We start from the raw sequence: 14331 nt of genomic DNA on the forward strand, positions 1-14331 counted from the left end.
CCCAAAAGCAGCCTGTCCTAATCTGTACCAGTCATGCCACAGACTCCTGGCAGCTGAAAGCACCTGGGCTCTGGCCCCAGCTCTAATAAGTCACATAGGTGCTGCCCGTGCCGGGGAGGGGCTGTGGCTGGGTTCTCCTCCTTACGATGGCTCTATATATTCCCTGGCAGGTATTAAAGTGGGTCAGAAGCCAGCAGGGGCTCCCCCACCCACTGGGGCAGCAGCTGGACAGCCCGGGGTGGATGGAGAGAGTGTGTTCTCCAAAATCCTGCCAGGAGGAGCTGCAGAACAAGCAGGCAAACTGACAGAAGGTAAGGCTATGTCTACACAGCAGAGTTTTTTTGCTGACAGTTTTGTCGGTGATAGAAAAGCACTAAAAGAAAAGCACTGGTTTGTGTTCACATTGTTTTCCACAGGTGTCAGAGTGTGTTTACATATTCAGCCCTTGCATTGCAGATGAGAGGAGTGCACTGTGGTAGCTATCCCACTATGCACTGCTCTGGGATACAAAGCAAATCATTATTGTGGCAGGGTGTGTGTGTGTGTGTGTGTGTGTGTGTGTGAGAGAGAGAGAGTCTCGCTGGAAGCAACCAGTCCTAACGCGGGGGGGGGGGGGGGGAGGAGAAGGGGAGGAAGAGACCCCAACCCCTGCCCCCGCCTCCCTCCCTGACTCTGCACAACACATTCTGTCTGCCTGCCTCTGTTTGCATTGTGGGAGGCAGTAGGAGCATTCCATAATAATGATTTGTTTTGTGTTCCAGAGCAGTGACAGCACCAGCTGTCAGAACGGAGCTAAAGGGGAGGGGCGCCTACGTGCAGGCAGGACTGCTGAGTTTCAAAGATCAGCCACTCCCACTCTGCATTGTGGGACAGCTCTGGAGGGCAATTAGACCAGTAAAAGTAATCAAGAGTCTTCACTGGCACATCAGCGCAAAGGAATCAGTGCAAAAAAAACTCGTTGGGGTGGTTTTATTTTTGTGCTGAAACTGCCGAGTTTCAGTGCAAAATCTGGATTTCCAGTGAAGACGCTAGCGTATTTTTTGTGCAAAAATTACAATAGGACCTCAGAGGATCCCTCCTCCAGTTCAGTGTTACTTTCCCTGTCTTTCAACTGTTGCTGATGCCATGAGCAGAGAGAAAGGAAGAAGTATTTTGAGGTGTCCATTCCCCTTTCTTATAGCTCTTTTTTTTTTTCTTTCTTTCTTTTTGAAAACCACCTCCAGCTGAGGTTCAGGCGACAAAGTTTGTTTGGGCAGGAATCTCAAGCTGTTCCTTTGTCAAAATGTAAATTTTTACCCACATCCTCTTTCCTGCTAAAGAATGGCCACTTAGCCAGGTGATGGTCCATTTGATTCTGTTGACATCTGGCTGAGGCATCAGTTTGCCATTTGTCTCTGAGGAACTGGTTTGTGGCGGTTTTTCCAGACTTTGGAATGTCTCAAAAACATCATACAGTAGAATCTCATAACTTACATACAGTGTTGTGACACACACTTTTCCAAGACAATAATGATCAAAGTATGAGTTTTCAAAGGATACCTCACAAGGCGTACTTTTTACAAAACTTATCATAGTCTTTAAAAAGGGTGAACATAGGGGGACAGACTGTCACAAGAGTCGCTGCTGGCTCTCACTGTGCTGAGTGTCTGGCGGCCGGGAGTAAATTAGATGGGAAGGACAAGATCAGGAAAATGGGGCAGGATTGAACTTGACTCGAGTGAGGGGGGTGGAAGAGACCAGAGCCACAGGGGAATCTACTTAGTGAGAATCTGATCGAAGGATCTGCTGGGGGATTGCTAATGAAGTCCCTGCTCATGCTGAGAAATAGGTAGGTGGCACTTTGGGGACTTGTGCCCAATCTGACTGCATTCTCCCTTCAGAGCCCCCCACCAGCCAGTGGGACAGCAGGCCTGCTGCCCTGCCAGACAGACCAGGCCAGAACTCAGCAATGGATACCCAGCTCTTCCTGCTGCATTTGTGCCAGGAAAGGCTGCGCTGACCGCTGATGCCTGAGTCCAGCAGAAGGTCCTCAGCTGGGATTGTGCCTCCCTAAGCCCCTTTAAAGAGCGGGGCTTAGGCCTGTCAAGGCTAATTCCCCACTCTGGCACTTTGAGTGGGGAAGTGGGGCCCGCAAGGATTCTAAAAATTAATACTGGCCACTCCAGGCTTGTATTAAACTCCCAAGGTTACAGCTTTTCTCTGACCTTGGATTGGTAGATGCTGCCAAGTGCAGAATCCCTTTGAGAGCCCAGGAAGGTGCACTTGGGAATTCCTTCCTGTGAGGTACCCTCAAGACCTTACACACACACACACACACACACACACAGAGAGAAAGAAGGGGGGGGGGAAGGGAAATCAGCTATTGGCACCAGCTAATTAAACAATGTGCACAAACCTCTTCAGACAAAAATCCAATTCTGTTCTTAAAAAAGGTAAAATTTATTAATAAAAAAAGAAAGAAAATACATCTGGGAACTCAGGCTATTGCTAGAGTTTAAAAGAGCAAACTACAAGAATTAAGCACCAAGAATAGCTTTCTTGAGGTCCAGCTTAAAGGTTACAAGCAAAACAAAAGCACCTGCGATTAGCACAGAGGAATCCACAAGCCCTAACAAAATAAAAGGGATAAACCTAATGACGTCTTCCTAGACATTTCCTGATCTACTTACATATCTGGGGTTTTAAATGATTAGTTTCTAGGTATGATACTGATGATTTTTCATATCTGGCCCAAGCTTCTTATAGCATAGCTATGCCCTGTCCGCCTCTCCCTGGGAGAACAGACAGACAAAAGGGGAGTCTTTTTTCAATTTTAGAAAGTTCTAGCCTCCCTATAGGCTCTTTTGGGCAGGTACCTTCCTTTTACCTATGCATAGCAGTGAGACTTTAACCCTTTACAGGAAGAGCAGAGCAATTAGAGAACAGTTACTAAGAGGGGTTTTGTAGCTACTGGATGTCCATAAAAGAGCTACCCCACCACTTCATTTATCACCCCCCCCCATTTATCACGCTACCCCCAAATCACAGACGGTGTTGGACAGCCTGGTTCAGGTCAGGTCCACAGGGCTGGGATTTCTTCCTGGAGGCTTAGGAAAACAGACTTAATAAGATACATGCACCTCTAATTTTACTACTAATTACATGAAGAACTAAACAGTATTTTCCACATTTTAAGGACTACAGTGACAGAATACAGGGACATTTTTACTCAGCTGATTCTGGGAAACCTTCCCCGGAGAGTGCATCAACCACTTTGTTAGAGGCTCCTGAAATGTGTTGTATTTCAAAATCAAAGTCTTGAAGAGCTAAACTCCACTGAAGGTTTTTTGTTCATCTCCTTGACTGTGTGAGGCCACTTCAGTGCAGCACGGTCAGTCTGCAGGTGGAAACGCTATCCCCAAATGTATGGGCGTAGCTTCTCCAGAGCATACACAATGGCGTAACATTCTTTTTCTGAGACTGATGAGTGGCTTTCCCTCTCAGAAAGTTTATTGCTGAGAAACATGACAGGATGGAATTGTTGATCTGGTCCTTCCTGCATTAAAACAGCTCCTACACCATGCTCGGACACATCTGTGGTTACAACAAAAGGTTGGTCAAAGTCTGGGGCCCTTAGTCCAGGGTCAGACGTAAGGGCTGCTTAAGCTGGTTAAAGGCTTTCTGACACTTCTCAGTCCACTGAACTGCATTTGGCTGTTTTTTCCTGGTTAGGTTGGTCAGTGGGGTGGCAGTTTGGCTGTAGTGTAGTACAAATCATCTGTAATACCTGGCCAAGCCCAAGAAGGATTGGACCTGCTTCTTTGACTGAGGGACAGGCCAATTTTGGATAGCATTTACCTTAGCCTGTAGGGGATTGATAGTTCCTTGACCCACCTGGTGTCCAAGGCAGAGAGTTAGACTAGATGACCTCCTGAGGTCCCTTCCAACCCTGATATTCTATGATTCTATGTTACCTGCTGCCTGTTTCCGCTCAGCCAAGGACATTTATTCCTCAGGTGCTCAGTGGACTTACAATGATAGCACTTTTTGGGCTCCTCTGCTTGTACAGGAGACTTGGGACAAGTAAGAGGGCTATGGGGAGACGAATGCCCAGCCTCCTTTTTCCCCAGGGGTAAAACGGTGATTCTGCTTTCCACCAACCCTGTATCCTTATTCCATTGGTTTATGTTTAATTGCAACTTGTGACTGCTCGTAAGAGTCTGCAAACCCAGCTAATTCCCCCACTGCATTCACCTTTTTGTCCCACAAATACTGTTTTACATCATCACTCCACATATTCAGGAACTGTTCCTGAGTAACTAAATCACACATTTCTTCCAGGCTTGTAATGCCTTTTCCCCTCACCCACTTGTCCAACAAATCTCTCATTTCATTTACATAAGCCACATTAGTCAATCCAGATCCCCTCTTAATTTAACCTTGTAGGTTTCAGGTGAAGTCTGAAACGGTTTTAAAACCAGTTCCTTACATTTATCATAGTTTGAAGCATCAATAGGCATCTTATTGAATATGTCCAGAGCTCTCAGTCAATTTTGCAACAAAAGTAGTCATTTTTTGATCTCCAGGAATCGCATGGAGAGTGCACAGTCTCTCAAAGGTGATGAAATATTCAGCAGTATCACTGGATTCATCATACTGTGGACATAACTGCTCCCATTTGTGGATTTTTGGGGAAGTGGAGCCAGCTGCTGAAGCTTTTTGTCTCTTTCACTCCATTACAGCCAGTTCATGCTTCTGGGTCTCAATCTGGGCCTGTATTTCTCGGTCTTTTAATTCCAGGGCTAGCTGCCTCTCTCTTTCCTTCTCCTCCTGAGCACCTTGCTGGGCTTCAAGCTCTTTGTCTTAACTCCATGGCTCTTTTGTGAGCAGCTTCCTCCCTGGCTGCTTCTGCTTCTTTGAGCCTCATTTGAAACTCGTGGTGTGATGGGTTTGATCACAAAGACCCCCTTGGGACTGTCACCTGGTGTTCTGTAACTAACTCTAAGCCTGTTTTCCCTGCCTGCTTGGGACTCCAGAACCCTGTCTTGAGCCAGATACGCTAATCTGCTGTGACACAGGCCCTGAGTCTGACCCACACCCCCAAACCTGCAGACTTAACTGAAAACAGCTTAGCAAGTGCTCCTGTCTCTAGCACCCAGACACCCAGCTCCTAATGGAATCCAAACCCCAAAGAAATCCGTTTTACTCTTACTCAAATTGTCCGCCCTCTATTACACTGATAGCTGTTTGCTCCCCCAGATATTAATTGCTTATTCTCGGTTAATTAATAAGCAAAAGTGATTTTATTAAGGATAAAAAGTAGGATTTAAGTGGTTCCAAGTAATAACAGACAGAACAAAGTAAGTTACCAAGCAAAACACGCAAGGCTAACTTAATACACTAAGGATCTAGTTACAAATACTAACTTCTCATGCTAGATGTTATCTCAGGTACAATACTTTTAAGACCAACATTGTAGTTTATGGTCTAGGTCCAGCAATCACTCACATCTCCGTAGTTACAGTTCTTTGTTCCAGTTTCTTTCAGGCATCTCTTTGGAGTGGAGAGGCCATCTCTTGAGCCAGCTGAAGACAAAAATGAAGAGGCTTCCATGGCCTTTTATATTCTCTCTTGTGGACAGAAACCCCTTTGTTCTTCTGTGCAAAAATCACAGCAACAAAATGGAGTTTGTAGCCAACTGGGCAAGTCACATGCCCCTGCAAAAAGCTGAAGCATTCATGTCGATGCCATTGTTCACATGTTAGTTTGAACGTTCCCAGGAAAGCTCAGATGTGGATTTGCGTCTCCCAAATTCCATTGTTAGTTAATTACTCCCAATTACTTGAATAGCCCCTTCACAATATATTGGCCAAACCTCCCTTATGTGTTTCATAGAATCATAGGGTTGGAAGGGACCTCAGGAGGTCATCTAGTCCACCCCCCTGCTCAAAGCAGGACGTAATCCCCAACTAAATCATCCCAGCCAGAGCTTTGTTAAGCCTGACCTGTCCAGATCTGATGCCCACACATTACAAATTGAGAAACTCATGGTGATCGGGCGAGGTCCTGGATGACTGGAAAAAGGCTAATGTAGTTTCCTACAGCAAACACTTCAAATACAAGCATAGAGCCAATGCTCATAACTTCAGATATACAAATCACATCCATACAAATAGGATGAATATATTCAGTAGATCATAACCTTTGCAAAGATATGTTACATGGCATATCTAGCACAAAGCATAATCCAATTAGGTTATATTTATACTTATAAGCATATTTCCATAAACATATGGAATACAACATCACAGTCAGTATGTACAGCTTTCCTCTGGGTGTCTTCTTAGGGAAAGGACCCAGAATATCCACAGCTACGTGCTGAAATGGAACCTCAATTATGGGGAGCGGCTGGAGAGGGGCCTTGACCTGGTCTTGGGGCTTTCCCACCCTCTGGCATACCTCACAAGACTGGACATAGGTAGAAACATCTTTGCCCATTCCCTCCCAGTGGAATGACTTTTCCAAATGGTCTTTGGTCCTATTCACCCCAGCATGGCCACTAGGGTGATCGTGGGCTAAGCTCAAGAGCTTTTCCCTATACTTAGTTGGAACTACCAACTGTCTCTGAGGAAGCCAGTCCTCCTTGTGCCCACCAGAAAGGGTTTCCTTTTACAAGAATCCTCCTTCTACAACAAACCTGGACCTATTAGAAGAGCTGGTGGGTCGTTCCGTGCTGCTGTCCAAGGTCCCTTGAGTCTCTCATCCGCTTCCTGCTCTGCCTGGAATTGCTCCCTTGATGCTGGAGACATTAGTTCTTCGCGTGATTGTTCATGTCCATTCCAAGCAGGTGTGTGCGCGCCGCGTGCACACCAGCCGGAAGATTTTACTATAGCAGCGTCCGTAGGGTTGGCTTCGGTGCCCCCTGGAGTAGCACCTTCATGGCGCTGTATATAGGGGCCAGCCAACCCTCCACCCCTTCAGTTCCTTCTTACTGCCGGTGACGGCTAGCTGGAACTTCGCTTGCTCTTCAGCAATCATGGCAGCGTTCCGTCTTAGTTGTAAATAGTTAGTTAGTTGTTTGGGGGGGGTTCCCCCCCCCCCAACGTTTTCATCGCCCCACTGAGGCATGTCCGGGTCCCCAGGGTTCAAACTCTGCAGGGACTGCGGGAAATTCATGTTTAAGAGTGACCCACACTCTTCGTGCTTAAGGTGCCTCGGGGAGAGCCACCAAAGAGACAGGTGCAGTATCTGCAGGGCATTTCGCCTCAGGACTCTCAAAGATAGAGAGCAGAGACTTAAAGTCCTCCTAATGGAAGTAGCCCTGCGGCCACAATCGGACCCTGGGCCTGCCAATCCGGCACCCAGCACTTCATCCTCGGTGCGCAGTGCCCCGGCACCGGCGTTAAGTCATGAGGCCAAAGCCTCCAAACCCCAGCACCGAAGAGAGCTGGCGCACAAGAAATCGGCCTCGGTGAGACATCGCTCACCATCGCCAGTGCCAGTTAAAAAGAAGAGGCCGGTGAGAGAACATTCCCCTCCACCAGGACCCTAAGGGGCCGGCGCCATCCACGAGTGCTGCGGACAGGCCGCGCCGCAGACCCATTCTGCAATCCCGTTGACTCCCGCCCCGGAGAGGGTACGGTTGAGTCCGGACAGGCCTAGATCCCCAGACATTATAGAGGAAGTGCGCCTCCCATCGACGCCAGAGGCGTTTGAGGCTGTCTCAGACCTCTTGAGCCTCCTGGTGCCGGTGTTGCCGCACCAGTAGAGAGAACCTCCGGATTACGCTTGACCCCAGTTACAATCTCGGGGCAAACCGGCAATGCTATCACCACGCTCCCCCAGCAGCACCAGCACAGAGGGAACTTTCTCCGGTCCAGCGGCACTGGTCCCCGGCGACAGTGGGTACTGCCCCTCCTATGTTCTCGTACTCTGAGACCTCTGACTCGGAGGCGGACTTGTACCGCTCCAATAGATCGAGGAGCAGACGATCGTCCTCGCGTGCGAGTGCCCAGCCTTACCTGCCGCAGTGGCAGCAACAGTGGCAACCCCCCGCCCCCCAGTGGCCGGTCTGGACGCCATGGGCTTACCACAAGTCAGTGGGTCAGGCGTATGGACCCCACTCACAGGCCGCATCGGTCTCCTCGACGTCGGTGGCCCTGCCGCTGATGTCCCCACCACTAGCACCGCCGTCTGACAGGAGTGTGCCACAACGGGACATGGCACCGCCTAGTCAGGCACTGGCAGGGACCATGCTCCCAACACCTCAGGCACCACCCAGCACGCCTCGTCGCTTGGTGTCGACCCCGGTACCGGCCATGGTGCCGCATCCTGAACCCGCACCGGCCGCGCAGCCTGAGTACCGTGTGCCGCAGGCCCTGGTAGAGGTAGAGGGTATAGAAGAAGGCCCTCTTCAGGGGATCTCCTCCTCTTTGTCGCTGGATGAGGCAGTGGAGGGAACGTCAGCGGCACCGGCTCTAGAGGACAATAGGATCCTCCAACAGCTTACTCGAGAAGCCCAGAGCCTCTCAATCCAAATGGAGGAGATAGAGTTGGATACTGATCCAGTGGTGGACATCCTGACCCCGTCGGGCCCATCCAGGGTGGCCCTGCCTCTCATAAAGACCATTGCGGACACAACCTGCACTTTGTGGCAGACACCAGCCTCATTGGCCCCCAGGGCTGAAAGGCGATATTTTGTTCCATCCAAGGGCTATGAACATCTTTATACACACCCTCCCCCGAACTCCCTAGTAGTAGATGCAGCCAACCAGAGGGAACGCCAAAGGTTCCAGGGAGCTACGCCAAAAAAATAGAGAGGCCAAGAGGTTGGACCTGTTCGGGCGAAAGGTGTATTTGACAGGGGGTCTGGCTATGCGCAACTGCAATCAGCAGGCCATAGTGAGCCGGTATAGACCCAACACGGGTTTGGCTTTGTCTAGGTTCGTGGAACTCCTTCCCCAGGAATCGCGAACCGAGTTTTCAGCCCTGGTCGAGGAGGGAAAATTGATTACCCGAGCTTCCCTCCAGGCAGCCTTGGACGTGGCCGATTCAGCCTTGCGCACGCTGGCGACTGGTCTGGTCATGAGGCAGGGAGCCTGGCTTCAAGTTTCAGGCCTCCCACATGAGGTCCAACAGACAATCCAAGACCTCCCCTTCGAAGGGCCCATGCTCTTCTCAGAGAAGACGGATAAGAGGCTACATAGCCTAAAGGATTCACAGGCTACCCTTCGCTCACTAGGCCTACACACCCCGGTCACTCAGCGTAGGCAGTTCAGGCCGCCACAGGCCCCACAGCCGTACCAGCCTCAAAATCGCGCAGACGCATTGCGCCGCCCTCCGGCCAGTCATCTGCCCAACCAAGGCCTCCACAGGGGCCTAGACCACCATTTTGATGGCCCGGTCGAGGACGACCTACCAGTCAGAACTCTGGATCCTACCTTACCTTTTCATCACGTCTGTCCCCCTTCTATCGTGCGTGGGCCTGGATCACATCGGACAGTTGGGTGCTTTGCACGGTAGAGAGGGGATATTCTATCCAGTTCTCCTCCCTCCTGCCCCACCAGCCCCCCTCCCTGTCCCTCTTCAGGGACCCCTCTCACGAGCAACTTCTAATTCAGGAAGTGCAGTCCCTCCTCGCAGCAGGGGCAGTAGAGGAGGTTCCTCAGGAGCTCAAGGGCAGGGGCTTCTATTCCCGCTATTTCCTAATACCGAAAGTGAAAGGGGGCCTCAGACTTATTTTGGACTTGCGGCGTCTCAACAATTTTGTAAAGAAGCTCAAGTTCCTCATGGTCTCCCTGTCCTCCATCATACCCTTCCACGGATCCAGGAGACTGGTATGCCACCCTCGACTTAAAGGACGCATACTTTCACATTGCAATAATCCCTCAGCACAGGCGTTGCCCACGACAAATCTGAGGTAACACCCATCTATAGTTTACGGTTCTTCCTTTTGGACGGTCAGCAGCCCCAAGGGTCTTCACAAAGTGCATAGCAGTAGTGGCAGCCTTCCTGCGCAAGCAGGGTATTCAGGTGTTTCCCTACCTGGCCGATTGGCTCATCAAGGGCCGTGCCAAGGCACAGGTGGAGGCTCAGGTGGTCTTCATCAGGCAGACCTTCCTCAAGCTCAGCCTCTTACTGAACGAGGCCAAGTCCACACTTTCTCCAACCCAAAGAATCGAATGTATAGGGGCGGTTCTGGACTCGACACACACCAGAGCATACCTCTCAGAGGCCAGGTTCCAGACTATATCCAACATTATTCTCAGCCTCCAACGTTACCCGACCACCACAGCAAGAAATTGCCTCAAGTTGCTAGGGGACATGGCGGCATGTACCTATGTGGTGAGCCACGCCAGACTCAGACTGTGTCCGCTCCAGTCCTGGTTGGCAGGGGTGTATCGGCCGGTCAGGGAATCCCTAGAATCAGTGGTGACGCTACCTCAGCCAGTGTTGGACTCCCTCCAGTGGTGGCTCAATCCACAGGAGGTCTGCACGGGAGTGCCTTTCCTCGCCCCCGAGCCCTCCCTATCCCTGGTAACTGACGCATCGGATGTGGGATGGGGTGCACATCTGGGCGACCTCAGGACCCAAGGCCTGGTCATGGGAAGACCTTTCGTTACATATCAATGTCAGGGAATTATGAGCAGTGCACCTCGCATATGTAGCCTTCAAATCCCAGCTGGCGGGCAGGTGCGTTTCTGTCCTCATGGACAACACTCCAATGTTGTTCTATATCAACAAACAGGGTGGTGCTCGCTCCTCTCCCCTGTGCCGGGAAGCCCTCGCATTATGGGACTTTTGCGTCCAGAATGTAATTCACCTGACAGCATCCTACCTCCCGGGGACGCAGAACGGGCTTGCGGACGCCCTCAGCCACTTGTTCCAAGGTCATGAGTGGTCTATCCACTGGGATATAGTACTCTCAATTTTCCGGCTCTGGGGTCATCCCCAGATGGACCTGTTTGCCTCCAGAGAGAACAGGAAGTGTCGCCAATTCTGCTCCCTCATGGGATGCAATCCGGGTCTCTAACGGATGCCTTCCTCCTTTCTTGGGCAGACAGGCTATTTTACACCTTCCCCCCCCCCCCGCCCTGATTCCTATGGTTCAGAGTAATCCTCAAGGCCCGCAGAGATCATGCTCGTGTCATCCTGATAGCGCCAGCGTGGCTGTGCCAGCACTGGGACACGTTGCTCCTGCATATGTCTACACGGGTACCCCTCAGGTTGCCCCTACTCCCGGACTTGATCACACAGGATTGGGGTCACCTGCGCCACCCGAACCTGGAGTCGCTCCACCTCACAGCCTGGATGCTCCATGGCTAAATCCTGTGGAGATGCAATGCTCGCACCAGGTCAGGCAAGTCCTTCTCGGTAGCAGGAAGCCCTCAACAAGGACCACATACTTGGCCAAGTGGAAGCGCTTCTCCCTCTGGGCCACACAACGGGGTCAGTCTCCCTTGCTCACCCCAGTCCCTCTCATATTGGACTATTTGCTACATCTGAGACACCTGGGACTCTCCCTGTCTTCGGTTTGAGTACACCTTGCTGCAATCTCAGCATTCCACCCTGGAGCGGGAGGTACCTCAGAGTTTGCAGACCCACTCATTGGTCGCTTCCTCAAGGGTTTGTCCCGCACATTCGTCAACCTGTCCCTGCTTGGGACCTCAATTTGGTCCTGTCCGTCCTCACAGGGCCCCCCTTCGAGTCGCTGGTGTCATGCTCGCTGTTAGATCTTTCATATAAGGTCACATTCTTAGTGGCTATCACATCAGCCCGGAGGGTGTCGGAACTCAGAGCACTGACATCTGAACCTCCATACACCGTCTTCCACAAAGACAAGGTCCAACTCAGGCCGCACCCAGCGTTCCTTCCTAAGGTGGTTTCCCCATTTCACATGGATCAAGACATTTTTCTCCCGGTGTTCTATCCGAAACTGCACTCCTCGGCTAAGGAGCGTAGGCTGCATTCCCTAGACATTCACAGGGCCCTCGCGTTCTACATTGAAAGGACAAGACGCTTCAGGAAATCAACCCAACTTTTTGTTGCCGTGGCCGACAGGATGAAGGGGCTCCCGGTCTCTTCACAGCGGATCTCCTCTTGGATCTAAACCTGCATCTGGGAATGCTACAGTTGGGCTAACATTCCAGCCCCGCCTATCACAGCCCACTCCACAAGAGCACAGGCCTCTTCTGCTGCGTTCCTGGCCCAGGTCCTGATGCAGGAAATTTGTAGAGCGGCCACGTGGTCCTCAATCCACACTTTTACGGCACACTATGCCATCACGCACTAGGCCAGAGATGATGCAGCCTTTGGCCGCGCAGTACTCCAGTCTGCAGTGACCTCCGACCCCACCGCCTAGGTTCAGGCTTGTGAGTCACCTGCTTGGAATGGACATGAACAATCACTCGAAGAAAAAAAAACGGTTACTCGCCTTTTTGTAACTGTTGTTCATGTCCATTCCAATACCCACCCTCCTGCCCCTCTGTCGGAGTGTCAGCAAGAAGGAACTGCGGGGGTGGAGGGTCGGCTGGCCCCTATATACAGCGCCATGAAGGCGCCACTCCAGGGGGTGCCGAAGCCGACCCTACGGATGCTGCTATAGTAAAATCTTCTGGCTGGTGTGCACACAGCGCACACACACCTGCTTGGAATGGACATGAACAACACATCTCGAAGAACAACAGTTACAAAAAGGTGAATAACCGTTTTTCCCTCGCTGGGTTGTGGATTGGGCTTGGTGCTACTGGAAGCAATGCCTGTGATGGAGACACCCCCATCGACTGAGCCGCTTTCCACTGGTGCACTAGGTTGTATTTCAGGCTCCAGTTGAGCTTCTTGTGCTGGTTTAGCAGCTGCTGCAGGTGCAGGCTCTATGGCACCCTTTGGTGTTGGCTCCCCTGACTCTGGTGCGGTTGCAAGCACAGGCTCTGGTGCTGACAGCTCCACCAGTTCTGATCCTTGAGCTGGGTCTCAGGAACTGGATCTACAACCACTGTCATAGACTCTGGTCTGGGGTCTGGTTTCACCACCTTTGGAGGCTCAGGAATGGAGTTCGGTGTGGAGGCCAGTTTAACCTGGCTGTGGGTGACCATCCCCACCCTTTTTGTTAGCCTCAGTTGGTTGGCTAAGTCTTCTCCCAGCAGCATGGGAATGGGATAATCATCATAGTCCATATTCCTGACCAGCCCTTGTACTGGACAGGCAACTTGGCTGTAGGCGAGTTAAAAGAGTTGGCCTTAAAGGGTTGCACTGTCACTTGGGCCTCTGGGTGATGAATTTGGGGTCCACCAGGGATTGGTGGATAGCTGACACCTGTGCTCTAGTGTCACGCAGTAATCTTTCTCCCGCCCACACTCACACTTCCCACCCACCCCCCTGTCAAGGCTAATACCCCCCCCTTCATTTATCACAAGGCCACACCCCTCTCCTCAGCATTTCCTATTAGCTAGCTGAGGCGGCTCACCATTCAGTGTGCTGGCTTCTGTGGATCCCATTTTCAGTGCCTAACTCTCCCCATGAAGTGTATGGGGCGCCCAGGCCAAATGGGGCTGTGGATCGCTGAGTCAGACTATTCTGCCAGCCTAGGCCCCCTTTTCACCTGGTCTAGGTGGAATAGGCTCCCCAACTTTTTCCAGGCAAGCACACAGGCAGTGCCACACCCACTTCCACAGAAAGACAGGGATCCGCTCTGGGAAGGCTCATCTTAAGAGGCTTGCCACAGCACCCAGATGTCCACACAGAACAAAACAGTTTACTAAGAAAATAAAACAGAGCACACAAACTAAGCTTAATACACTAAAGAACCTAGTTACATTTGAGTTCTCACCCTAAATATGGTTCTAATAATCTTTTTCACAGGCCAGATGCCTTTCCAGCCTGGGCCCAGTTCTTTCCCCCTGTTCAGTCTTAGTTGTTTCCAGCAGTCATCTTGGGTGGGGTAGCAGGTGAGAACTGATGACCTCACTCCCAACCCTTAAATAGGATTTGCATAAGGAAGGAGTCCTTTGTTTCCTAATTTAAACCTCTCCCCCTCCCCCCCAGTTTCTCGTGGAAAAGTACAAAACTCAAGATGGGTTCCAGTATCAGATGACATGGTTACATGCCTCTGTAGGGCCCTTGTACCCATTCTTCACAGGCTGACCCACACATTCACAGGAAGACTAAGCTCTTTTACAGTCCATTGTCCTTGTTGTTGGGCCATCCACCCTGTCTGGCTTTTCCATTGTTGTACCTGAAGTGTTAGCAGTTGGCATCATCCAAAGTAGCATAGTTGAAATACAGATACATAGTCAATATTCCTAACTTCAAATACAGAAATTATACAAGCATCCAAATTGGATAATCACATTC

The 14331-nt window shown here is 50.8% G+C and overlaps 1 protein-coding gene across 1 annotated transcript in view; it reads left to right on the plus strand.

Annotated features, from left to right (window-relative positions):
• The window catches only part of BSN (bassoon presynaptic cytomatrix protein), a 107745-nt gene that overhangs the window by 69003 nt on the left and 24411 nt on the right, over positions 1-14331 (plus strand). Inside the window, exon 6 of the mRNA XM_054035863.1 lies at positions 171-311. Coding sequence (XP_053891838.1) covers positions 171-311 — 141 coding nt within the window. The remainder of the gene's footprint in view (positions 1-170; positions 312-14331) is intronic.

The sequence above is a fragment of the Malaclemys terrapin genome, chromosome 7, assembly GCF_027887155.1.
Source record: "Malaclemys terrapin pileata isolate rMalTer1 chromosome 7, rMalTer1.hap1, whole genome shotgun sequence".
Classification (NCBI taxonomy): Eukaryota; Metazoa; Chordata; order Testudines; family Emydidae; genus Malaclemys; species Malaclemys terrapin.